This window comes from Stigmatopora nigra, chromosome 14 (genome assembly GCF_051989575.1).
Source record: "Stigmatopora nigra isolate UIUO_SnigA chromosome 14, RoL_Snig_1.1, whole genome shotgun sequence".
In the NCBI taxonomy this organism is placed as follows: Eukaryota; Metazoa; Chordata; class Actinopteri; order Syngnathiformes; family Syngnathidae; genus Stigmatopora; species Stigmatopora nigra.
Genome location: NC_135521.1, coordinates 4,921,261 through 4,949,012, shown reverse-complemented (window position 1 = coordinate 4,949,012; position 27,752 = coordinate 4,921,261). Strand labels below are relative to the sequence as shown.

The 27,752-nt window shown below is 41.8% G+C and overlaps 1 protein-coding gene across 2 annotated transcripts; it reads left to right on the top strand.

Annotated features, from left to right (window-relative positions):
• Positions 1-27,752, top strand: ahnak (AHNAK nucleoprotein). Of its 2 annotated transcripts, XM_077733024.1 has the most exons (7): positions 4-273; positions 5,658-5,721; positions 9,095-9,158; positions 9,242-9,398; positions 9,508-9,725; positions 9,806-16,328; positions 19,704-27,752. In XM_077733024.1, exons 4-7 carry the CDS (start codon positions 9,242-9,244, stop codon positions 27,035-27,037), a joined length of 14,232 nt encoding a protein of 4,743 aa, XP_077589150.1. In that variant the 5' UTR covers positions 4-273; positions 5,658-5,721; positions 9,095-9,158; the 3' UTR covers positions 27,038-27,752. The 2 variants fall into 2 exon arrangements, with proteins under 2 accessions (XP_077589149.1, XP_077589150.1); XM_077733023.1 differs by having other exon boundaries at positions 1-273; positions 9,806-27,752.

Here is a 27,752-nt window from a genome sequence, read left to right as displayed (position 1 = left end):
CACACGGGGAAGGAAGAAAAAAAAGTTGAAATCAACTCAGCAAAAAGAGAGAGAGAGAAAGAGAGAGAGAGAGTGGAGGGAGAGTGAAGAGAGGGAGGAAGAAAACGCCCTGGAAACTTGGCTCGATCGAAAAGTTGAAGACGTGATCAAATTCATCACATTAAAGTTGTGAAGTGCTCTTCTTGGGCTGAGGTGAAGAGGAAAGCGACACGCAACGTTTTCAAGGATGCTCAAGCTTGTGTGAGGCTTCTCGGGCGCAACGTTTGCGCACAGGTAGAGAAACTTTTTTTTTTTTTAAAAAAACTTGTTTTAAAACGTTTTGCATGCCAGTTTGTTCTGACTGTCAGTTTTGCTTCAAGTCATTCGGAAAAAAAAACAGCCGTCGTGATGACATACTTGACAGTTCGGCATTCCCGTCATATTTCAGATGGCATTGAGGGCGGGGGATTTAGGTGGAGATTTTTTTTAACTCATATTTGTGTGCTTGTTTTCCGAAAAGTAGGTTTAAACTTTGTGAAGATTCCTTTTTTTTTTTTTTAAAGTTACAATGAAACAGGTTCTAAAAGTGGGTGTGTACCTGTTGGCTTCGTATGAATGCAGGGAATTGGACTTGCGCACTTTAATTTTTTCTTTAACTGCGTAGCAGTGTTGGTCAAAAGCTTCGACATGAATTTAAATAGAGATTTTAATTTGTGTCTATTTCTGTCAAAACGTGGTTTGCGAGCAGGATTGAAGTATTTCTCACACTTGGTGACAGTCCAGTCGAGGAATGCCTTTCGAGATAAGAGTCAGTTTTTGCGATGGCTTTTCAAAGTAAAGGCCAGCATGCAATGGGGAGTTTTAAAAAGAAAAGTCACACAGCCATGCAAGCAGCCTGGGTGTGGATTCCTCTCCTTTGCCTCTGACTACCCCCCCACCCCCTCTTTCCTCCCTCCCTGTGTTCTTCTCCTCCCCACAGAGGCACACCCTTATTTTTTCCAGCCTAAATTTCCATGCTAGAAAAGTTGACACAGTCATTTTATGGCAAATCCCAACTAAATATTCCAAAAATCCTTTGACTTATTTTCATTTGGGTTGTCTTTAAATCGTAAAGAATCGTTAAAATGACATTTTTTTAAAAAAAACAACAACTTCTAGGCCACTTTGGGGTTGCAAAACTGTCAGGAAATGTTTTTCATGGAGTTGAAAGAAAATGTCTCTGGTGATGATCTGGTAGTTTAACTTTGAAAAAACATTTTGGGTCTTTTCTCCGGGGTCTCGTAAGCTCGCTTTGGGGAGATGAGGGGAGAAGGCCTGAGAGGAAGAAGGGAAACGGGAGGACGGAGGAGGGAGTCGGCAAGGGGGATGGGCGGAGCAGGGGAGGGGAGACGAGGGGAGTAATGGAATGCAGTGGTTTGGAAAGACAAGCTAATTGAAACCAGGTTTCGAGCAGAAATGGGGAGCTAAGACTTTGCACGTTTCTGACCGAGATGTTCTTCCTGTGTCCAGAAGTTTCAAATCAATCTACTTCAAAGTTTTCCACATCGTCCCAGCTACGTTTCATAATTCCGTCGTCGTCGTCATCTGGATCAAATTCACTCCAAAAGGAAAAAAAAACTGTGCCAAGGAGTCACTCATCGTTGGTAGTATTCGAGCAAAGAGTAAAATGTCAACGTGTTCAGTTAACTGACCCGCCAAGCTCCCTCCTGCCACACCCTAAATCCATTTCAGCGTACAGTTGTTCTTTGCAAACTCTCAGTCGCCATTATCGTGCACTAGCCAAGTTTCCCAAGATCTGGCTTTCTCAAATTGCTGCTGTCGTGGTGATTGATTGTGACACAAGCTGTGAGCGCTTCTTTAGGACTATGAGGGTCTTTCTTTCTCTTAAGAATGTCATCCCTGGCATATAATGAGCTGCGAAATATTGTGTAAGCAGCGTCGGTATAAGGGAACGCCTGTGTTGTGCAGGTACCTGCACGGTGTGAATGAAAATGATATATGCAACACAGATTGGCTGTGACTAAATGGTTGCGAAAGACTCGCCGGCGTATGTTTCAATTCTTGCGTCGCTTAGGAATGAATTGGCAGAGAGACGACAAATTTGAGTCATGTGAAGTCATTCAATCTTTTTCATCAAAAAGCACTATACGTTGCATTATTATAAATTCCTCTACATCTCAGACTAGAATGCTAGACCTCAGAACAAGCAATAACTAGCTTTGTGACTCAATCCACAAGATAATTTAACTGATTGGTTGCTAGGAGTAAATGTCCAATCTATTTGAGATGGCAGTGTTGGCAGCAACAAACAGATTGGACATCTACTCGTGGCAAACTACTGACTAAAAACACTAGTATGTCAGTTTTGAATAGTTTTTATAAAATCAGAAACCTATAACAAACATATGTTAAAGTAAAATGAAGATAAAGTGACTAAATAAACACCATAGCCTTAAAACAACAACAAACGCTGGTAAATAAATAAATAAAAATGTGTCTTAGTCACAGGCTCAGCGCGTCTTATAGTACGGAAATACGGTACTTTAAATTGACACCAGAAGGCGGGAACGAGCCACACGATTGGACCCCTGCTGTTGAAATCTATCGCCGTCAATGGCAGTTAAACTGCACCCCCCAACTTTACCATTGGAATCAATTTGAGGTTTTTGAATGATCCCCAGCCCAAAGGCACCACCTGCTCTGCGTTGTTGTCTTTTGGCATGGCAGCGTGAGCCGGGTGGGACGGAAAGAAAGTGGTCTCGAGCGCGTTTCCTCTTCCTTTTCCTCTGTCGGGTCTGTTGGATTGTTGATAGGAGGGTGGACTTGTGGAAAGGCAACCACAATGTGCTTGACTTGATATACTGTAAACTTTTAAGATGGGGGCAGCAGCAATTGCGCCATAACGTTTTTACAAATGATAATACTAGGGAGTCCAACAACATTTTACATTGGGACATTCTGGATTTGACTCTGAGGTGTACTTTAGATGGAGGGCTAGGAATTAAACAAGCAGATACTAGAGTTTACAAATTCTCCCGCTGCATATAAACATGTAACCATAGCGTGTGAAGTTTTTAGACAGTCCGTAGACAATTCATTGTGCAGCCACTCCCTTCTTGTCCGTCCACTGCTTGAGTTTTGGAATGTTTCATCGTCTCTGAAATGTCTGTAGGTTTTGTGTGTGATTTGACAGGCGTGGCCAGATAATTATCGAAAAACTAAGATAATTCGGATACAACCTAATTCTGGATTTTTACTCAAAGTCCAACCAGTGGACGAAAATATCTCCAATTTTGCTTTAATCAACTGCAAACATTAGCGCTTTGCCTTTACCTGCACAGGTGTTAGGTCTACCTTTTTTTCCCATGCAATCTGAAATACGATTCAGCTCAGGTTTTTTTCCCCCCCTGGCGTATTCCGCGTCTTGTTTTCCAGACTGTCCGCATGGTACAACGAGTCCAATAACTATAAATATACCATCTGAAAGTATGCTGGCAATTCTGCCCTCATTTCACCTTGTGCTCTTTCAGCCTAAGAACGGACTTGCACTTGTTCTTGGCAGCTGTGATGGACCGAAAGCAATCCCGACTTAATTACCAAGTGCGTAATGCTGCTTGGGATCATGTACATAGCATCTCGTTTTTAGTTTGGGATTTTTTTGCGCTAAAGCGAATGCCGGGGACACTGACGGTATGGAATTGGTCCAATAAAAGCAAGCATTCTGAATCAAGTCTTAGTGTTTTGGAGGAAACACACCCTCTCTCTCGCACATCCACCTCAGGAGAGGAAATTCAATCAGAGGTCCTCCCACCTCTCCTATCCAGCCAGGGATGCAAGAGAAAACAATGAAAACCTTTGCCTGCATATAATAACTCTTGTTCTTTAATGATGTCCCTTCTCTGGATCTCCTGTCTTTTTCCATTCCTTTTTTTTCCTCCAACGTCTTCTCACAAATGCTTTTGATAAGTAGCGTGCGAGCTAGGCTCTGTCAGCAGACTTTGTTCTCCTTCAGGACTTGCGGTCTGGGCTGCGATTCTGTACGTTGAACTGCCGGTCTGGACGTGCATTCCTTTCACATGCGTCACACGCACGCGTGGCCTATCTGCTCGTCGGAAAAGGATAGGGAAGCCAGGCCTTCTCCCGTTGGCTGTAAAATGTGAGAGAACAGGGAGTCCATTCTGTTTGACTAGAATTTGCGACCTTCTTTCTTCACTCTTTTCTTCTCAGCCTTTATATCCCGCTCTTTGCCAAACCCTATAAAGCAGCTTCCTCACTTCGACTTGAGCCGTAACCACGGTCACACCACCGCCGGATGACTTTTGGCGATCAAATTGACGTAAACTGACTTGAATGCCAGATTTTTTTTTACACTTTTTTACTCTTTTACACTGTTGGCGCAGATGTGTTTTCCCTTTTTTAACCTGGGATTTGAAAGTGTGCTCTAGGTTGAAAGTAGCATGTTTGAATGTTTGCCGTGTTCTTGTTTATCTAAGCAGAACCTGCATGTTGGGGGGGGGGGGGGGGGCCTCACCGTGGGTACTGGCCTAGTACAGAATGGAGTCCGAGTCAGGCAGAAAGAGAACATTTCTGTTGAGTTAGTCAGCGCGGGGAGAGGCTGGGCTCCCTTCCAGCTGGCTCCACGTCTCGATCAAGGAATGTGTACGACTGGAGGCCTGGGTGGGGCCTCGCGCCCAGCTTCTTTCTCCCTCTGCGAGCGTAGCAGGGGTGAAGCAACGCGAGCTGCCTCCTCAACTCTGGCGTCGTCTTCTCTTCAAACGTGTTCCTGTTTGTTTGCCCACTGTTGGTGTTCACGCGTGGGCGTGCGGTCACCTTGTGGGTAAAAATGGGTGCGACTTGAGTTGGGATTTTTTTTTTATCTATACTTTGAAGTCAAGCCGCCCTGTTTTATGTTTCAACACACCCAGCAAATGTTGTTTTGTGTACAGTTTTTGTCAAGACGTTAATAATGTCGGTACCGTTTAATTTGATTGTTGGTTAAATAGGACCCAAAGTCCGTGATCGTAATTCTGTGATGAACGTGCGGGTTGCAAAGTGTGCACAGCTGCTGTGTGACAGGTCTTACGCAAACAAAAGGACAATTGAGTGGCATTCAAATGAGTTATAGAAGATCAAGTTGTTCAAGAGGCCCAAAATATCAACGTTTTTTTTGTGAACAGGATGGCTCAGGAAGCCAGAAAGTTAATGATAGGGCTGCTCAGTGTGTCGCTTAGAAATGATTCCGAAGGGCATGTTCTCACTGGTAGATGCTTGCCTTTACACACATTGAGTCTAGTCCTGTTTGTACTCTGCCGAAACAAAGACCAGGCTTTGTTTCCAAATGTGCCAGTGGGCTGAAGTAACAATCTGAGCTAGTCATGCGAGAGCTGGGACAAGTTACAGCAAGAAAACAAATCAACATTGCCTAAAAAACAAGTACAACTTTAAAAATGGGGGAGAAAAAAATGGCACATCTGCATATGTGTGTGTGTGTGTGTTCAACCAAACTAATCTGGTATTATTTAAGCCATAAACAGTGTTTGGGAAGTCAATTTTTCCATTCCAATACGGAAACTATTGAATTAATCACCACTCTTTCTTATGCTTTATGGCCGTTTGCAATTGAATTGGGATTTACTACGATAAGTGAACCCTAATCTTGTTTACTTCTCTGTCAACAGAAGTCAAGAAACCAAGAACCAACGCATCGTACTGAAGCCCTCGGCCTGGCTTGAGCTATCCGAGGTAATTGTCCTTGACATATTGTCAAAAAGGAAATCCCTGTGACATCTGTTACTGGTCAGTGAAGTAGCGCTAAACTTGGGCTCCCACCATCCGTCCCTCCCATTTTTGCACCCCACGGCCAACTTGTCACCGTGACCTCAGAACAGCCCCCCATTATGCGGATAGGGAGCAAAAAAAGGGTGCCGGAATATTTGTTGCAAGAATCCAGATAACGTTTTCGCCACTCTAAGTGGATCAGAAACCCGATCCTTTTGCACTTGGTTTTCTCCTCTTCGTGCCCCCTCATTCCTCCCCCAGCCACCACCTGTTGGGGTCTTCGAAACCCCCTTTCCGCTTCTTATGAAAGAAGCTCATAACGCCAACAGTGTGGGATGATTTATTCTTTTGGAGCGCAAAAGAGGCGGGAAGATTCTTCCATATGTTCTTTAGTCAAAGCGAGATTCATCGAAATTCACTAGACGCCTTTACATGTATTTTAATTTGTGATGAATGGATCTCCCCATCTTTTATAGGGAATGATAATTGTCGTTTTATGATACGCGACGGAGCGCCAAAGGAGAACGAAGAACGCATTATTAACGATTGGCGACTGTTTGTCTGTCTTATGATGAACACAACAAGCTTATTCATTGAGAAATGTTAGCGTGGAATTATGCGACCTTTTTAGATTTGATTTAGGGCGGCCAAGTAGTTAGCGCGTCAGATTTATAGTTCTCGGGTTGAGGGTTTGATGCCAAGTGGGCTTGCGTGGGTTTTTTCCTGGTTGCTCTGGTTTCGTCCTACATCCCAAAATAATGCAGAGTAGGCTGATTGAACACTCTTACTTGCATCTTGTTATGAGTGTGAGCGTGAATGGTTGTCTGTCTCCTTGTGCCTTGCCCAATTCAGGATAGTCAGCTGGGATAGCCTCCAGCACCCCCTGCAAACCTTTAGAAAAAGAATGAATAAAACGGCCCCATCTCAATCTTTCAATATATTCTAACATCATAATTTTCTTGTAATATTTATTTATAACTATTATTTTTATGACTGTTTTTTTTAATTGATTGTACTGTTATTTACATTTTTAAAGATAGCGATATATGATCAATATTTTGCTATATTTTGATGACATTTTTGAACCCCTTTTGGATCTTTTGGATGATTTTGGGCGTAATAAGTCAAGCTGAGTTGAGTTGAAGTGCTTTTTGCAGTCCAACTAACTCTCACTTGGCTCAGAGCTGACTCTTGCGATAACCATGTGCTATATTTGCATTACTGCTCATCTGTGTATTTTCTCACTCTCTCTACAGTTAACTCTTTAAGTGACATTCTCCAAGCAATTCCTTTCATCCACTCTTTCATGCACTCTATTCTCTAGCTAAACTTTGTGCAATATCGTTAAAATCAAATACTTTTGAAACAGTACAACATATAAATAGTAATTATTATGTTTTTATTGTCATTGTAAAAGTATAATGAGATGCAAAGCTTCACCACAAAATTGCACAAATCACCAACAACCAACAAATAGAAATGAAAAATCAATAAATAATAACAATAACTAATAAATATATAATAAATAAATAACTAGTCAACATAATGTCTAGTCAACCACATAAAGTGCACAAATAGCAGCATTAAACAAACAAATATGGACGGAATTGTTGATTAAATGAACCTTGAACAAGAAGGGATGAAAAAGCAGTAGATTTTCTCATTTTTTATAGTGTTTCAACCTGCACCGACCCCTTCATAATACATGAAATGGAATGGCCACGGTGCAATGTCAGGCACGCAAAGCAAAACATTACAAGGCCATGCGGCATGCTTGTCGGCTATTTTTGCCAAGTGTGTACGGAGTGCCTTTTAGTGAAGAGGCGTACATTGACAACTCCTGGTGGAGCATTCTCAATTCTTCTTTGGAAAACTAAGATTGATATCCCAAGCTTCAGTCGAGTTAACATGTGACACAAATTGTGGAAAAACAGAGGGGCAGGATCAGGTTGCAGATGCCTCCTCCGTTTCGTAGACATAATCTTCCATACGATCCCCCTTTGCACTGTATTTGCTGGCGCATTGACCCCCCCAGAGCTGGTGTGACTTTCTATTTGGAGTGGTGGATTAATATTATCTCAAAGCATAGCATGCATATTTCGTATCCCTTCATTCACACGGGGCCAATCTTAAAATGGATGTGTTTATGGGCTTATTGCATGTTATGTGCACTCGGATAGTGTTTGACTTGCTAGCGATGCTGGTATGCAGTCATCCTAGTTGGAGGAAATTCTCGAAATTGCGCAATGTGAAAGCATGCTATTTTGTTAGAAGATCAATCAGGTTGGCCTAATTATACTTGAGGACCCTAATTATTGTTATTTTTTGTGATAACAGCTGTTTTGGGGCCAATATTTGGAATACTTTCCAATACTTGGAATCCAGCACTGACTATTTTTTTAACATTATGATTCCTATTTTATTTTTTAATATATGTACATAGGGTATAGATACTGTTCTAAACATAAGTACAATATTTAGAAAAATATTAGTTTAAGTTCAACATACTTCAAGTGATAATAACTAGAAGGAATGTAGGAGGAATTTTGAAGTAGGAGTTGAAATCAGAACAATGAGTAAACATTCTCTCGCTAGTTTTTCATTATTATTTTCTTTATGGTAAATGCAGGCATTATTTAAAAAAAAATACCGACTGATTATTCTCTTATTAAAGCAGTCTATCAATTATAATAATCCAAATGTTGTATGTTGTAATCACTAATTCTGGTCTTGTTTTGTTTTTTTTGGCCGACTTTCACATTCCAAAAGTACTTATATGAGTACTGTTTAGTGAATTGAACTTTTATCAACTTCAATAAACAAACAAGCACGTTAAATCCAAGTTTATTTGCTCTCAATCGTGGTTTGATGGTATAGTATAATCCGTGGAGTACTGTGTACAGGAACAAAATGTCAATGACCACACCCAACAGGTCACAAAATACAGTTTTTGAGGCCCTGTGTATAGTTAGTCTATGGTTAGTGTGTGCCTTTAGGGTGTGGTACTGGGATGTCATGTTAAGAATACTGTTCTTATTTGAGTTCATATTTTTAAGATGACAAGATCAGGGACACTTGGCAGATGCCATTCTTCAGGATTAAGTTTTCACCTGGATCTTTCTTAAATTCCTGCTTTTCTGCAAGTGATCTTAAAGGATTTTACCTCCATCTAGTGTTAGTCATATGAACCAACATGTCAAATTGTTTGAATTACAATGCAATGAAGAGAAACGTATGAGATGTAAGCATATTCTCTGGAATGGGATAAAATGTTTTATTTTTTTTGACTGTGTGTAATTGAAGAATAATATTTTCTAATCATATTTTTGTTGTGCAGGAAAACCAGGGAGTGGCATTTTTTTTTTCCTGTCAGGGCTTGAACAGAGAAGAAACAAAACAAGGTATTACAGCTAGTTTTTACAACATTAAAAAAAGGCTTTCAAACTTGCCATCTCACTACAATTGTTTGTGTCCATATTTTCAGATGGCTGAAGAAGAGGAAACAAGGGAAGTGCTTTTTCCAGATTGGGAAGGTCCAGATAAAACTGGCCTGACCATTGAACAGACACGTGAAGGAGAGATCTTTGTCAAAGAAGTGAAAGGAGAGTCACCCGCAGCACGATCTGGGAAAGTATATGAAGGTATCTTTTGCCTCTATGACTTTATTAACTCTCCTATTTATAAAGCGGAACGAAAAGGACAAAAAAATCCACTTTTTAGAGTTCTTACCCAAACTCTTCATTTCATTAGGTGACCAGATTGTGGGTGCAACAATCTATTTTGAGAACATGAGCTCAGAAGAAACAGCCGACCTTCTGAAGACACTTAACCGTCACAAGGTTGGATTGAAACTACAGAATAAAGACAAATCCCCATGCTGCTCTCCCTTGAGCACCCCATGTCGTTCCCCAATGGGCACCCTGACATGGGAGGGAAAGCATGGAAGCGCCAGTCCAGACATCGTTCTCGTAAGCATTTTGAAGAAACCTCTGATTTCTAATCCACTCGTAAATCCATTAAAAGTCACCCTCTTTTCCATGACTTTCAGAGTGGAGACGATGAGGACTATAAAAGGATTTACACCAAGAAGATCAAACCGAGACTCAAGTCCGAAGACTTGGCAGAAGGCGTCGACGTTCGCACGGAGCGGCACAGCAGCACGAGTAGCGACGGCAGCACCATCACGACAGTCACACGTCGCATCACCACTTACACTGTGGATATGCCGGTGGGCATAAGCGAAAACCTTGAATTTTCCAGCCCAGATTTCAAGGGGCAAAAGCTAGAATCGGGGGATAGTTCTTCAGGGATAAGAATTTCACACGGGAGCCCATCCAGAATAGTTGGCGTTGAAGGTGGACATTTGGAGATAGGCAAGCTAAAGGAAAGTTCAAACACTGGTAGTAGTAGGCACGTTTTTGTGGGAGGGATGGGAACCGGTGAGGTGTTCACCAGCGATAACGAGAACGGAGGGTCAATTCACGCTTCCGGGTCAGACAAGGGAAGACAAATTTTTGTGACATCCACAGAAAAAGCAGAAGGCAGGGAAGGGCCGAACATTACTTTAACCGAATCTGGCTCCATTCGTGTTCCCGGCGTCTCCATCGGTGGAGGTATTGCAGGGGGTAAAAGTCAATCGATAAGTCCTTCTGCCAATACGTCCGTCAGCATTGAAACTAAAGGCTATCACGCTCACGGTCCCGGTTTTCATCTTCAGCAGAAAAAGGGGGATTTCAACATGCCTCAGGTAAATATAACATCACACGTGACAAAGGGTTCACATTTTGAAGTGAATCCACATGACATTGAGATTAATCAGACGGGTCCTCAGGTGAAAGGAAAGGTGAATATATCAACTCCAAAGATGGATGGGAATGTAAAAATAGCCGATAGCGTGGTAATCCAGGGTCCAAAGGTAGACGTCGAAGGACTAAAAGGAGATGGCAGAAACGTGGGATTGAATCTGAAGGGTCCCAAAGTCAAAGGTCAACTAGATGTGTCATCAGAACGTATGGAAAAAAATATCAAAGCACCTCAGATTGAAGTGAAAGGCACAGAAATGAACATTGACATTAAGGGTCCCAAGGCTGGATTTGAGACTCCAAATATTAAACTGTCAGGAATTGACATGAAGACTCCAAAACTCAAGAGTCCGGAAGTTGATGTCAACCTTCCCAAGGCTCATATTGACATCAAAGTACCCAAAGGAGATATGAGTGTCTCCAAAACTGACGTAGATATTAAGGGTGCAAATTTTGAGATTGAAGCACCGGGTGTTGACATTGAAGGCGCAGGTTTAAAGATCAAGGGACCCAAAATGAAGATGCCTAAAATCTCAGATCCAAATATTAACATGCCAAACGTGGATTTCCATCTGAAAGGTCCCGAAACAAAAGGTGACTTGGATGTCACAATTCCAAATATTGAGGGAGAAATCAAAGCTCCCAACATGGACACTAAAGGTCTAAAAGTCGATATTAAGGGCCCCCCCAAAGGAGGAATCGAAATGCCCAAAATCAAAATGCCAGAATTTGGATTTAAAGGTCCAAAACTAGAGGGTCCTGAAGTTGATATCAATCTTTCGACGGGCAAAATTGATGTTGAGGTCCCCAAAGTTGATGTCAATCTCCCCAAAGCTGATTTAGGCATCAAGGGTCCAGATGTAGATGTTGAAGTACCCGATGTTGACATAGATAGTTCAGGTTGGAAAATAAAGGGACCTAAACTAAAGATGCCCAAAATCTCAAAGCCAACCATCTCAATGCCAGAAATGGATGTTCATCTGAAAGGTCCAAAACTTAAAGGGGATGTTGAAGTATCAGCTCCAAAAGTTGAGGGAGACATTGAAGTAGATCTCAAAGGCCCAAAAATGGACATCAAGGGCTCTAAAACTGATTTTGAAATGCCCAAAATCAAAATGCCAGGTTTTGGCAATAAAGGTCATAAGCTAGAAGGTCCTAATGTTGACATCAATCTTCCAAAGGCCAATATTGATGTCAAAGTTCCTGAAGTTGATGTCAGTCTCCCAAAAGCTGATTTAGACATCAAGGGTCCAGAGTTAGATGTTGACGTACCAGATGTTGACATTGATGGTTCCGGTTGGAAAATCAAGGGACCAAAAATGAAGATGCCCAAAATCCCTAAGCCAAACATTTCAATGCCAGACATGGGTTTAAATCTTAAAGGTCCAAAACTCAGCGGGGATGTTGATGTATCAGGACCAAAAGTTGAAGGAAAGATTGAAGCACCGAAAGTGGATATTAAAGGCCCAACAGTTGACATCAAAGGCCCCAAGGGTGGATTTGAAATGCCCAAAATCAAAATGCCAGAATTTGGACTTAAAGGTCCAAAATTAGAAGGTCCTGAAGTTGATGTCAATCTTCCGACGGCCAAAATTGATGTTGAGGTTCCCAAAGTTGATGTCAATCTCCCCAAAGCTGATTTAGGCATCAAGGGTCCAGAGTTAGATGTTGAAGTACCAGATGTTGACATTGACGGTTCCGGTTGGAAAATAAAGGGACCAAAAATGAAGATGCCCAAAATCCCTAAGCCAAACATTTCAATGCCAGACATGGGTTTAAATCTTAAAGGTCCAAAACTCAGCGGGGATGTCGATGTATCAGGACCAAAAGTTGAAGGAAAGATTGAAGCACCAGAAGTGGATATTAAAGGCCCAACAGTTGACATTAAAGGCCCCAAGGGTGGATTTGAAATGCCCAAAATCAAAATGCCAGGTTTTGGTATTAAAGGTCCTAAGTTAGAAGGTCCTAATGTTGACATCAATCTTCCAAAGGCCAATATTGATGTTAAAGTTCCTGAAGTTGATGTCAGTCTCCCCAAAGCTGATTTAGACATCAAGGGTCCAGAGTTAGATGTTGAAGTACCAGATGTTGACATTGACGGCTCAGGTTGGAAAATCAAGGGACCCCACCTGAAGATGCCCAAAATCCCAAAGCCAAACATCTCAATGCCAGACATGAATTTAAATCTAAAAGGTCCTAATGTCAAAGAGGATGTTGAGGTATCGGCACCAAAAGTTGAAGGAAACATTGAAGTACCAGGAATTGATGTTCAAGGCCCAAAAATTGACATAAAGGGATCAAAGACTGGATTCCACATGCCAAAAATGAAAATGCCTGAATTTGGCTTTAAAGGACCAAAAGTGGAGGGACTTGACGTTGATCTCAATCTCCCGAAGGCTAATATTGATGTCAAAGTTCCTGAAGTTGATGTCAGTCTCCCCAAAGCTGATGTAAACATTACAAAACCAGAATTAGATGTTGAATTACCTGATGTTGACATAGACCGTCCAGGTTGGAAGATAAAAGGACCAAAAGTGAAGATGCCCAAAATCTCAAAGCCAAACATCTCAATGCCAGACATGGATTTACATCTAAAAGGTCCAAAACTCAAAGGGGATGTTAATGTTTCGGTGCCAAATATCGAGGGAAATATTGAAGCACCAGAAGTAGATATTAAAGGCCCAAAAATTGACATCAAAGGTCCCAAAGGTGGATTTGAAATGCCCAAAATCAAGATGCCAGAATTTGGATTTAAAGGTCCAAAACTAGAGGGTCCTGATGTGGGAATTAACCTCCCAAATGCCAGTGTTGATGTTGACATCCCCAAAGTTGATTTGGACATCAAGGGTCCAGATGTAGATGTTGAAGTACCAGATGTTGACATTGATGGTTCAGGTTGGAAAATAAAAGGACCCAAACTGAAAATGCCCAAAATCCCAAAGCCAAACATCTCAATGCCAGACATGGATTTACACCTAAAAGGTCCTAAACTCAAAGGGAATGTTGATGTATCTGTACCAAAAGTAAAAGGAGACATTGAAGCACCAGAAATGGATATGAAAGGCCCTAAAGTTGACATCAAAGGCCCCAAGGCCGGATTTGAAATGCCCAAAATCAAAATGCCAGAATTTGGACTTAAAGGTCCAAAACTAGAAGGTCCTGATTTTGACATCAATCTTCCCAAAGCTAATATTGATGTTGACGTCCCCAAAGTTGATGTGGACATCAAGGGTCCGGATGTAGATGTTGAAGTACCAGATGTTGACATTGGCAGTCCGGGATGGAAAATAAAGGGACCAAAAATAAAGATGCCCAAAATCTCAATGCCAAACATTTCAATGCCAGAAGTAGATTTACATTTAAAAGGTCCTAACCTCAGCGGGGATGTTGATGTATCTGTACCAAAAGTTGAAGGAGATATTGAAGCACCAGAAGTGGAACTCAAAGGTCCCAAAATTGATATAAAGGGCCCCAAGGGTGGATTTGAAATGCCCAAAATCAAAATGCCAGAATTTGGATTTAAAGGTCCAAAACTAGAGGGTCCTGAAGTTGATGTCAATCTTCCGACGGGCAAAATTGATGTTGAGGTCCCCAAAGTTGATGTCAATCTCCCGAAAGCTGATTTAGACATCAAGGGTCCAGAGTTAGATGTTGAAGTACCAGATGTTGACATTAACGGTTCCGGTTGGAAAATCAAGGGACCAAAAATGAAGATGCCCAAAATCCCAAAGCCAAACATTTCAATGCCAGACATGGGCTTAAATCTTAAAGGTCCAAAACTCAAAGGAGATGTGGATGTTTCGGTGCCAAATATCGAGGGAAATATTGAAGTACCAGAAGTGGATATCAAAGGACCAAAAATTGATGTTAAAGGCCCTAAGGGTGGATTTGAAATGCCCAAAATGAAAATGCCAGGTTTTGGCCTAAAAGGTCCCAAGTTGGAAGGTCCTGAAGTTGATGTCAGTCTCCCCAAAGCTGATTTAGACTTCAAGGGCCCAGATATCGATGTTGAAGCACCAGATGTCGACATCGATGGTTCAGGTTGGAAAATAAAGGGACCCCACCTGAAGATGCCCAAAATCTCCAAACCAAACATCTCAATGCCAGATATAGATTTCAACCTAAAAGGTCCAAAACTCAAAGGAGACATAGATATTAAGGTACCAAATATTGAAGGAGACATTGAAGCACCAGAAGTGGATATTAAAGGCCCAAAAATTGACGTCAAAGGCCCCAAAGGTGGATTTGAAATGCCCAAAATCAAAATGCCAGGTTTTGGCCTAAAAGGTCCGAAGTTGGAAGGTCCTGAAGTTGATGTCAGTCTCCCCAAAGCAGATTTAGACATCAAGGGTCCAGATATCGATGTTGAGGTACCAGATGTTGACATTGGCAGTCCAGGCTGGAAGATCAAGGGACCCAATTTGAAGATGCCAAAAATCTCTAAACCAAACATCTCAATGCCTGATATAGATTTCAACCTAAAAGGTCCAAAACTCAAAGGAGATGTGGATGTTAAGGTACCAAATATTGAAGGAGACATTGAAGCACCAGAACTGGATGTGAAGGGCCCTAAGGGTGGATTTGAAATGCCCAAAATAAAAATGTCAGGTTTTGGCCTGAAAGGTCCAAAATTGGAAGGTCCTGAAGTTGATGTCAGTCTCCCCAAAGCAGATTTAGACATCAAGGGTCCAGATATCGATGTTGAGGTACCAGATGTTGACATTGGCAGTCCAGGCTGGAAGATCAAGGGACCCAATCTGAAGATGCCAAAAATCTCCAAACCAAACATCTCTATGCCGGATATAGATTTCAACCTGAAAGGTCCAAAACTCAAAGGTGATTTGGATGTTAAGGTACCAAAAATTGAAGGAGACATTGAAGCACCAGAACTGGATATTAAAGGCCCACAAATTGACGTCAAAGTTCCCAAGGGTGGATTTGAAATGCCCAAAATCAAAATGCCAGGTTTTGGCTTTAAAGGTCCCAAGTTAGAAGGTCCTGATATTGAAGTTCCTAAAGTTGATGTCAGTCTCCCCAAAGCTGATTTAGAAATCAAGGGTCCAGATATCGATGTTGAAGCACCAGATGTTGACATTGGCAGTCCAGGCTGGAAGATCAAGGGACCCAATTTGAAGATGCCAAAAATCTCTAAACCAAACATCTCAATGCCTGATATAGATTTCAATCTAAGAGGTCCAAAACTCAAAGGAGATGTTGATGTGTCGGTGCCAAATATTGAGGGAAATATTGAAGTACCAGAAGTGGATATTAAAGGCCCAAAAATTGACGTCAAAGGCCCCAAGGGTGGATTTGAAATGCCCAAAATCAAAATGCCAGGTTTTGGCTTAAAAGGTCCCAAGTTGGAAGGTCCTGATGTTGACATCAATCTACCTGAAGTTGATGTAAATCTCCCCAAAGCTGATTTAGACATCAAGGGTCCAGATGTAGATGTTGAATTGCCAGATGTTGACATTGGCAGTCCAGGCTGGAAGATCAAGGGACCTAATCTGAAGATGCCAAAAATCTCAAAACCAAACATCTCAATGCCAGATATAGATTTCAATCTAAGAGGTCCAAAACTCAAAGGAGATGTGGATGTTAAGGTACCAAATATTGAAGGAGAGATTGAAGCACCAGAACTGGATATTAAAGGACCAAAAATTGATGTTAAAGGCCCCAAAGGTGGATTTGAAATGCCAAAAATCAAAATGCCAGGTTTTGGCTTAAAAGGTCCCAAGTTGGAAGGTCCTGATGTTGACATCAATCTTCCTGAAGTTGATGTAAATCTCCCCAAAGCTGATTTAGACATCAAGGGTCCAGATATCAATGTTGAAGCACCAGATGTTGACATTGGCAGTCCAGGCTGGAAGATCAAGGGACCCAATTTGAAGATGCCAAAAATCTCAATGCCAGATATGGGTTTACACCTAAAAGGCCCAAAACTCAAAGGAGATGTTGATGTTTCGGTGCCAAATATTGAGGGAAATATTGAAGCACCAGATGTGGATATTAAAGGCCCAAAAATTGACGTCAAAGGCCCCAAGGGTGGATTTGAGATGCCCAAAATCAAAATGCCAGGTTTTGGCTTTAAAGGTCCCAAGTTAGAAGGTCCTGATATTGAAGGTCCTGAAGTTGATGTCAGTCTCCCCAAAGCAGATTTAGACATCAAGGGTCCAGATATCGATGTTGAGGTACCAGATGTTGACATCGGCAGTCCAGGCTGGAAGATCAAGGGACCCAATTTGAAGATGCCAAAAATCTCCAAACCAAACATCTCAATGCCAGATATAGATTTCAATCTGAGAGGTCCAAAACTCAAAGGAGATGTTGATGTTTCGGTGCCAAATATTGAGGGAAATATTGAAGCACCAGAATTGGATATCAAAGGGCCAAAACTTGACATCAAAGGTCCCAAAGCTGGATTTGAAATGCCTAAAATTAATATGCCAGAATTTGGCTTTAAAGGTCCAAACCTTGAGGGTCCTGAGGTGGACATCAGCCTCCCCAAAGCTGATTTAGACATCAAGGGTCCAGATGTAGATGTTGAATTGCCAGATGTGAACATTGGCAGTCCAGGTTGGAAAATAAAGGGACCAAAAGTAAAGATGCCCAAAATCTCAATGCCAAACATTTCAATGCCAGAGATGGATGTCCATTTGAAAGGTCCCAAGCTCAAAGGAGATGTTGATTTATCTGTACCAAAACTTGAAGGAGACATTGAAGCACCAGAAGTGGATCTCAAAGGTCCAAAAATGAACATTAAGGGACCCAAGGGTGGATTTGAAATGCCGAAAATCAAAATGCCAGAATTTGGCTTCAAGGGGCCAAAACTAGAGGGTCCTAATATTGACGTCAATCTTCCAAAGACCAATATTGATGTCAAAGTCCCTGACGTTGAACTTCCAAAAGTGGATTTGGATGTGAAAGGCCATAAAACAGAAATCAATCTACCCGATTTTGATGTTGATATTGATACTCCCAGTAGTAAGATCAAAGGACCAAAATTCAAGATGCCGAAGATTTCAGGGCCAGGCATCTCTATGCCCGATGTGGATTTGCACCTGAAAGGCCCTAAAATTAAAGGTGATGTTAATATTGGTCAACCAAATATAGAGGGAGACATAAAAGCACCAGATGTTGATATCAAGGGTCCAAAAGCGGAGATTAAGGGTCCCAAGACCAGTTTTGGATTACCAAAATTCAAAATGCCAGACTTTGGATTCAAGGGTAAAAAACTGGAGGGTCCTGATGTGGACTTAACTCCCCCCAAGGCTAATATTGACCTTAAGGGCCCTGAGTTAGACATTCAAGCACCAGATGTTGACATTGGCAGTGCCACTGGGAAAATCAAAGGACCTAAATTCCACATGCCTGATGTGGATTTCCATCTAAAAAGCCCCAAGCTTAAAGGAGATATTGATATGTCACTACCAAGTGTTGAGGGAGACATTAAAGCCCCAGAAATTGACATCAAAGGTCCAAAGGTTGACATTAAGGGCCCCAAGGGTGGATTTGAAATGCCAAAAATCAAAATGCCAGAATTTGGCTTCAAAGGTCCAAAAATTGAAGGTCCTGACATCAACCTTCCCAAGGGTAATATTGACATCAAGGTCCCCGAGGTTGAACTGAAAGGTCCAGAAGTTGATGTAAACCTCCCCAAAGCCGACCTAGATATGAAGGGCCTGAATGTGGACATTGAGGGACCAAATGTTGACATTGACAGTCCCAGTGGAAAAATCAAAGGTCCCAAATTCAAGATGCCAAAAATCACAGGACCAAGCATCTCTATGCCTAATGTAGATTTCCATCTGAAAGGTCCTAAACTCAAAGGAGATGTTGACATGTCAGTACCAAAAGTGGAAGGAGACATTGAAGTACCGGAAGTGGATATAAAAGGCCCTAAAGTTGACATCAAGGGCCCGAAAGCTGGACTTGATTTCCCAAAAATAAAAATGCCAGACGTAGGCTTTAAAGGTTCAAAACTGGAGGGTCCAGACTTTGACATTAACCTTCCAAAGACCAAAATAGATGTCAATGTCCCAGGAGTTGATATCAATCTCCCTAAAGCTGATTTAGATATTAAGACTCCTCACGTGGACATTGAAGGACCAGATATTGACATTCAGAGTCCTGGTGGAAAGATAAAAGGATCAAAATTCAAGATGCCCAAACTCTCGTTTCCAGACGTGGATTTCAATCTGAAAAGCCCCAAATTAAAGGGAGACGTGGATCTTTCCACTAAACACATCGAGGGTGATATCAATGCTCCTGATATAAAAGGTAAAAATGTTGACATCAAAGGTCCAAACATCGGATTTGAACTTCCAAAATTCAAAATGCCCCAGTTTGGTGTCAAAGGTTCAACCCTGGAAGGCCCAAATGTTGATGTGACACTTCCCAAAGCGGATTTGGACATCAAAGGACCTCAAATAGACATTGAAAAGCCAAATGTTGACATTGATTCTCCAAGTTGGAAACTCAAGGGACCGAAATTTCATATGCCAAAAATCTCCGGACCAAACATCACCATGCCAAATCTGGATATTGATCTGAAAGGACCTAAACTCAAAGGGGATGTTGATGTCTCAGTTCCAAAAGTTGAAGGAGATATTGAAGCACCAGAAGTGGAACTCAAAGGTCCCAAAATTGATATAAAGGGCCCCAAGGGTGGATTTGAAATGCCCAAAATCAAAATGCCTGAATTTGGCTTTAAAGGTCCAAAATTTGAAGGTCCTGATGTTGACGTCAATCTTCCCAAAGCAAATGTTGATGTCTCTCTCCCCAAAGCTGATTTAGACATCACGGGCCCAGATATCAATGTTGAAGCACCAGATGTTGACATTGGCAGTCCAGGCTGGAAGATCAAGGGACCCAATTTGAAGATGCCAAAAATCTCAATGCCAAACATTTCTATGCCAGAAATGGACTTCCATCTAAAAAGTCCTAAAATCAAAGGAGATGTGGATGTTTCAGTACCAAATATTGAAGGAGACATTGAAGTACCAGAAGTTGACATTAAAGGCCCCAAAGGTGGTTTTGAACTGCCTAAAATTAAAATGCCAGAATTTGGCTTTAAGGGTCCAAAAGTAGAGGGTCCTGATGTGAACATCAATCTTCCCAAAGCAAATATTGATGTCAAAGTACCTGAAGTTGATGTCAGTCTCCCCAAAGCTGATTTAGACATCAAGGGTCCGGATTTAGATGTTGACATTGGCAGTCCTGGCTGGAAGATCAAGGGACCCAATTTGAAGATGCCAAAAATCTCTAAACCAAACATCTCAATGCCTGATATAGATTTCAATCTAAGAGGTCCAAAACTCAAAGGAGATGTTGATGTGTCGGTGCCAAATGTTGAGGGAAATATTGAAGTACCAGAAGTGGATATTAAAGGCCCAGAAATTGACGTCAAAGGCCCCAAGGGTGGATTTGAAATGCCCAAATTCAAAATGCCAGGTTTTGGCTTTAAAGGTCCCAAATTAGAAGGTCCTGATATTGAAGGTCCTGAAGTTGATGTCAGTCTCCCCAAAGCTGATTTAGACTTCAAGGGTCCAGATGTAGATGTTGAATTGCCAGATGTTGACATTGGCAGTCCAGGCTGGAAGATCAAAGGACCTAATCTGAAGATGCCAAAAATCTCAAAACCAAACATCTCAATGCCAGATATAGATTTCAATCTGAGAGGTCCAAAACTCAAAGGAGACGTGGATGTTAAGGTACCAAATATTGAAGGAGACATTGAAGCACCAGAACTGGATATTAAAGGACCAAAAATTGATGTTAAAGGCCCCAAAGGTGGATTTGAAATGCCAAAAATCAAAATGCCAGGTTTTGGCTTAAAAGGTCCCAAGTTGGAAGGTCCTGATGTTGACATCAATCTTCCTGAAGTTGATGTAAATCTCCCCAAAGCTGATTTAGACATCAAGGGTCCAGATATCAATGTTGAAGCACCAGATGTTGACATTGGCAGTCCAGGCTGGAAGATCAAGGGACCCAATTTGAAAATGCCAAAAATCTCAATGCCAGATATGGGTTTACACCTAAAAGGCCCAAAACTCAAAGGAGATGTTGATGTTTCGGTGCCAAATATTGAGGGAAATATTGAAGCACCAGAAGTGGATATTAAAGGCCCAAAAATTGACGTCAAAGGCCCCAAAGGTGGATTTGAAATGCCCAAATTCAAAATGCCAGGTTTTGGCTTTAAAGGTCCCAAATTAGAAGGTCCTGAAGTTGATGTCAGTCTCCCCAAAACTGATATAGACATCAAGGGTCCAGATTTTGATGTTGATGCCCCTGATGTTGACATTGGCAGTCCAGGCTGGAAGATCAAGGGACCCAATCTGAAGATGCCAAAAATCTCCAAACCAGACATCTCGATGCCAGATATAGATTTCAGCCTAAAAGGTCCAAAACTCAAAGGAGATGTGGATGTTAAGGTCCCAAATATTGACGGTGACATTGAAGCACCAGAACTGGATATCAAAGGACCAAAAATTGATGTTAAAGGCCCCAAAGGTGGATTTGAAATGCCCAAAATCAAAATGCCAGGTTTTGGCTTAAAAGGTCCCAAGTTGGAAGGTCCTGATGTTGACATCAATCTTCCAAAGGCCAACATTGATGTCAGTGTCCCTGAAGTTGATGTAAATCTCCCCAAAGCTGATTTAGACATAGAGGGTCCAGATCTTGAAGTACCAGACGTCGACATCGGCAGTCCAGGTTGGAAAATAAAGGCACCTAAACTAAAGATGCCCAAAATCTCAATGCCAAACATTTCAATGCCAGAACTAGATTTACATCTAAAAGGTCCTAACCTCAGCGGGGATGTTGATGTATCTGTACCAAAAGTTAAAGGTGACATTGAAGCACCAGAAGTGGATCTGAAAGGCCCAACAGTTGACATTAAAGGCCCCAAGGGTGGATTTGAAATGCCCAAAATCAAAATGCCTGAATTTGGCTTTAAAGGTCCAAAACTGGAGGGTCCTGATTTTGACATCAATCTTCCCAAAGCAAATGTGGATGTCAGTCTCCCCAAAGCAGATTTAGACATCAAGGGTCCAGATATCGAAGTTGAAGTACCAGATGTTGACATTGGCAGTCCAGGCTGGAAGATCAAGGGACCGAATCTGAAGATGCCCAAAATCTCCAAACCAAACATCTCAATGCCAGAAATAGATTTCAATCTAAAAGGTCCAAATTTCAAAGGAGATGTGGATGTTTCGGTGCCGAATATCGAGGGAAATATTGAAGTACCAGAAGTGGATATCAAAGGACCAAAACTTGACATTAAAGGTCCCAAAGCTGGATTTGAAATGCCTAAAATTAAAATGCCAGAATTTGGCTTCAAAGGCCCAAAACTCGAGGGTCCTGATGTTAATCTTCCAAAAGCCAATATTGATGTCAATCTTCCCAAAACTGATTTAGACATCAAGGGTCCAGATTTAGATATTGACACTCCAGATGTTGACATTGGCAGTCCAGGCTGGAAAATAAAAGGACCCAATTTGAAGATGCCAAAAATCTCTATTCCAGATATGGATTTCCATCTGAAAGGCCCTAAACTCAAAGGGGATGTGGATGTGTCAGGTCCAAATATTGAGGGAGATATGAAAACTCCGGAAATTGATATCAAAGGCCCCAAGATTGACATTAAAGGACCTAAGACTGGATTTCAAATGCCCAAAATCAAAATGCCAGAATTTGGCTTTAAGGGTCCCAAATTAGAAGGTCCTGATGTTGACATCAACCTTCCAAAAGCAAATGTTGATGTCAAAGTTCCTGACGTTGATGTCAGTCTCCCTAAAACTGATTTAGACATCAAGGGTCCAGATGTAGATGTTGAAGTACCAGATCTCGACATTGGGAGTCCTGGCTGGAAAATTAAAGGACCAAAATTAAAGATGCCAAAAATATCAGGTCCAAATATCAACATGCCAACATTGGATTTCAATATGCAAGGCCCTAAACTCAAAGGGGATGTTGAGCTATCAGCACCAAGAGTTGAAGGAGACATTGAAGTCCCAGAAGTGGACCTCAAAGGCCCAAAAGTTAACATTAAGGGCCCCAAAGGTGGATTTGAAATGCCCAAAATCAAAATGCCAGAGTTTGGATTTAAAGGCCCCAAAGTAGAGGGTCCTGAGGTGGACATCAATCTTCCCAAAGCGGATTTAGACATAAAAGGTCCAGATTTAGATGTTGAAATACCAGATGTTGACATTGGAAGTCCAGGTTGGAAAATAAAGGGACCCAAAATGAAGATGCCCAAAATCTCAGGTCCAAATATTAACATGCCAAGTGTTGATTTCAATCTTAAAGGTCCTCAAATCAAAGGTGACATGGATGTAGGACTACCAGATGTTGAAGGAGAGATAAAAGCACCAGAAATGGAAATCAAAGGACCCAAAGTTGAAGGGAATATTCAATTGCCAAAAGCTGAACTAGATGTGGAAGATGTTAATATTGATCTCCCAGGAATTAGCACCAAAAAAGGTAAATTCAAAATGCCCAAGTTTGGTTTTCGGAGTCCAAAGATAAAGACCCCAGAAATTGATCTGAAACAGCCACAAGGAAATCTCAACATCAAAGGGAAGACTGGCAGCATGGAAGGACTGGATGCAGATTTAGATGTAACTGGCCCCAAGATAAAAGGACAGAAATTTAAAATGCCAAAGTTCAGAATGCCTGATGTGTCGCTTACAAAGCCCGATGTATCTGTAAAAGTACCAAGCATTGATGTAAAAGGGCCAAAACTGCAGGGACCAAATGTTGATATCAACCTTCCCAAGGCTGGTATTGATCTCAAAGCTCCAGAGGTGGATCTCCATGGGCCAGGCGTTGATTTGAGTCTACCAAAAGTTGATGTGGACATCCAGGGACCCAAAGTTGACGTTAAAGGTCCTAAAGCCGGTTTTGATTTCCCAAAAATGAAAATGCCAGACTTACACTTGAAAGGCCCAAAATTGGAGGGTGCAAATGTTGACATCCACTTGCCCAAGGCTAATATTGATGTGCCCAAGGTAGACATTAAAGGCACAAAAGTTGATTTCAATCTTCCTGCAGCCGATTTAGACATTAAGGGCCCTGAGATGGACATTGAAGGGCCAGATTTTGATATTGGCGGTTCTAGCGGTAAGATCAAAGGACCAAAATTCAAGATGCCAAAGATATCAGGCCCTGACTTTTCCATGCCTGATGTAAATCTCAATCTGAAAGGTCCCAAACTCAAGGGTGATGTTGAAATGTCAGCACCAAAAATAGAGGGAGACATCAAAGGCCCAAAAGTTGACATTAAAGGTCCAAAAACTGGATTTGAAATGCCCAAGATCAGAATGCCAGAATTTGGGTTCAAAGGTCCAAAACTAGAAGGCCCTGAAATTGACATCAACATTCCCAAGGCTGATATTGACATCAATGTCCCCGATGTTGAACTTCAAGGTCCAAAATTTGACCTAAATCTCCCTAAAGCTGATTTAGAAATGAAAGGACCATCATTGGACATTGACGCGCCTGATCTTGACATTGGAAGTCCCAGTGGGAAGATCAAGGGACCCAAATTCAAGATGCCTACAATCTCAGGACCAAATATCTCCATGCCTGATTTCAACTTCAAAGGTCCCAGTGTCAAAGGTGACGTAGATTTGTCAGTACCTAATTTTGAGGCAGACATAAAAGCCCCGAAAGTAGATTTGCAAGGCCCAAGCGTGGATGTTAAGGGCTCTACGGGTGGATTTGAACTCCCTAAATTCAAAATGCCACAATTTGGATTCAAAGGCCCAAAACTGGGGAGCGGAGATGTAGACATTGGCAGTCCCAGCGCCAGTATTGACGTCAAAGTACCCGAGGCTGATTTTAACGTTGAGGTACCAAAAGTGGACATTGAAGGGCCATCTCTCGACATTGAAAGTCCCAGTGGAAAAATTAAGGGGCCAAAATTCAAGATGCCAAAAATCTCAGGACCAAACATCACAATGCCAAATATCGACCTGCAACTAAAGGGGCCTAAAGTCAAAGGTGATGTTGATATGTCACTACCAAATTTTGAGGGAGATATTCAAGGACCAGAAATAGATGTCAAGGGCCCCAAAATGGACATAAAGAGCCCCAAGGCTGGATTTGAATTGCCGAAAATGAAAATGCCTGAATTTGGCTTCAAAGGTCCAAAACTGGAAGGCCCCGATATTGATATCAACCTCCCAAAAGCTGATTTAGACATCAGGGGTCCCGATTTCGATGTTGAAGCACCAGATGTTGACATTGGCAGTCCAGGCTGGAAGATCAAGGGACCCAATTTGAAGATGCCAAAAATCTCAATGCCAGACATGGGTTTACACCTAAAAGGTCCAAAACTCAAAGGAGATGTTGATGTTTCGGGGCCAAATATTGAGGGAAATATTGAAGCACCAGATGTGGATATTAAAGGCCCAAAAATTGACGTCAAAGGCCCCAAAGGTGGATTTGAAATGCCCAAGATGAAAATGCCAGGTTTTGGCTTTAAAGGTCCCAAGTTAGAAGGTCCTGATATTGAAGGTCCTGAACTTGATGTCAGTCTCCCAAAAGCTGATTTGGATATTAGAGGTCCAAAGATGGACATAGCAGGACCAAATGTTGACATTGAAAGTCCCAGTGGAAAGATCACGGGAGGGAAATTCAAGATGCCAAAAATCACATCACCCAGCATCTCAATGCCTGATGTCGATTTCCATTTGAAAGGCCCTAAACTTAAAGGTGATGTTGATATGTCACTACCAAGTGTTGAGGGAGACATTAAAGCCCCAGAAATTGACATCAAAGGTCCAAAAGTTGACATTAAGGGCTCCAAGGGAGGATTTGAAATGCCAAAAATCAAAATGCCAGAATTTGGCTTTAAAGGTCCAAAAATTGAAGGCCCTGACATCAACCTTCCCAAGGCTAATATTGACATCAAGGCCCCCGAGTTGGAACTGAAAGGTCCAGAAATTGACGTAAACCTCCCAAAAGCTGATCTGGATATTAAAGGTCTAAACGTGGACATTGAAGGACCAGATCTTGACATTGATAGTCCCAGTGGAAAAATCAAGGGAGGGAAATTAAAGATGCCCAAAATTTCAGGACCCAACATTTCTATGCCTGATTTCAATCTGAAAGGTGCCAAAGGCGATGTAGGTTTGTCCATGCCGAGTGTTGAGGGTGAAATAAAAGGTCCAAGAATGGATATCAAAGGCCCAAGTATTGACACCAAAGGTTCAATGGGTGGCTTTGAAATCCCTAAATTAAAAATACCACAATTTGGCTTCACAGGTCCAAAAGTGGAGGGCCCTGAAATGGACGCAAGTCTTGACGTTAGAGTTCCCGAGATCGAAGGTCCAAGTCTGAAAGGCGATTTGACATATCCTGATGTAGATGTCAGCATAAAGGGCAAGAAGGGCAAATTCAAACTCCCTAAAGTGACGGGAAAGGGAAAGAAACATGATATTGACCTAGAGACACCGGGTATAGACGTAACAGCAGGCACATCTAACATCAATGTCCATACAACCAAAGTGAAAAAGCCCATTTTTGGGAAGCTCTATTTTCCTGACGTAGAACTTGATCTCAAATCCCATAAAGTCAAAGGTGATGCATCTTTCTCTGAGGCGTTGGAAACCCCCGCCGTCGGGTTACAAGATTCTCATTCGATGGGTTCCAATATTCATTTCGAAGGCTCAGATGCGAAATTAAAGACTCCGCAGTTTAGCTTGCCAAACATCACTGTTTCGCCCGTAGGTGGCGCATTTCGAGGCCTTCAATATCCCGAAGGTACAGTAACGTTTCCCAAGCTCAAAATACCGCAGTTCGGCTTTAATAAACCGCAGTACGAGGGCCAAGAGGGTGATGCTAGAAAAGCTGCAATGAACATTTCAGCTAGCGGAGAGCTTCGCGGCTCTCAAGATCTTACGGCTTCCAGTCCAGAAATCAGGCAAAGTGAAGGAAAGTTAAAGGTCAGGATCCCCAATTTCTTTGGCAAATCAAAAGCAAAGGGCAGAAGTGCAGGAGACCTTCGGGGTCCTGACGTAGAACTGAGTACCGGAGGAGGAAAATTACAATTCGAGGGTGATGCTGGACTCAGCGTTTCACCCAAAAGCAAGTCGGCATCACTGGATCTTTTCAAGAAGTCCCGACATCGCTCGTCCTCTCATAGCGACGAAGGCGGACTTGCGGTTGTTGCCCCGTCGGGACATCTCGAAGCAGAAGGCAGTGATATTTCGGTAGACATAAAAGGACCAAAGGTCAAGGGAAAGAAAGGCAAGTTGAAGTTTGGAACATTCGGAGGTTTCGGTTCCAAGTCGAAGGGCTCGTACGAAGTCACGTACGGCGAAGGTGGCGAAGCGGGAGTTGAGGGTAGCGCAGGTGTGTCATTGGCCGCCCCCAAAGCGAGATTGTCCTCATCGTCTAGCAATGATAGTGGCTCAAAAGTGGGGGTCCGGTTCCCTAAATTTGAACTGTCTGCTTCACCCAAAAATGAGTGAAAAGTGCTGATGACTTTGTAGAATCCATCAGCTATTTACCATTATTCCAGATACTTGATTTTTCCTACCAATCTCGGTTGGAAAATCAGGCTAAAAATTCTGTCATCCCATATTTAAACAGCGAAAATGATTGACAGAGACGACAGGGACAATTTAAGGCCCCCCAAAAAAAACTGTAAATAAAATGTATTGTAATAAATATTGTTTTTCTGTACATAGTCAAGATTTATGGAGAACATCCAATCTCAAGCAAATTTTCCACTAACAATGTATTACTGATATTACATTTTGTCCTCTTTCATTCAATTAAAATGATGAATGGGTGTGGTGTTATTTTATGCAGGGTCTGTTTCACTAAACAGTTCGAATAGTTGTTTTGAAGGAAATTGTAGTTGATACAATTAAACGCAATGTAAACAGTTTCCAGTTTCATTTAGGCTTTTATGTATAATCAGTCATTTGTTCATCATAACACTCTTTAAATCCAGTGTAGTTTTAATGATTATTTTACTGATAAATCGCTACATCCCAAGCGAGCGCACCTTTGCTCTGCAGCAGTTATTATTTTATTTTATTCTTTTTTTTCCCCACAACCTGTTTCATTGTACAGTTTACCTGGTCATATTTTGCACCCATCATAAAGAAATTAAATGTCAAATAATAAATGGCATTGTTTTTAATAGAAATAAACCATCCTGAGAGTTTTGATCAAAAA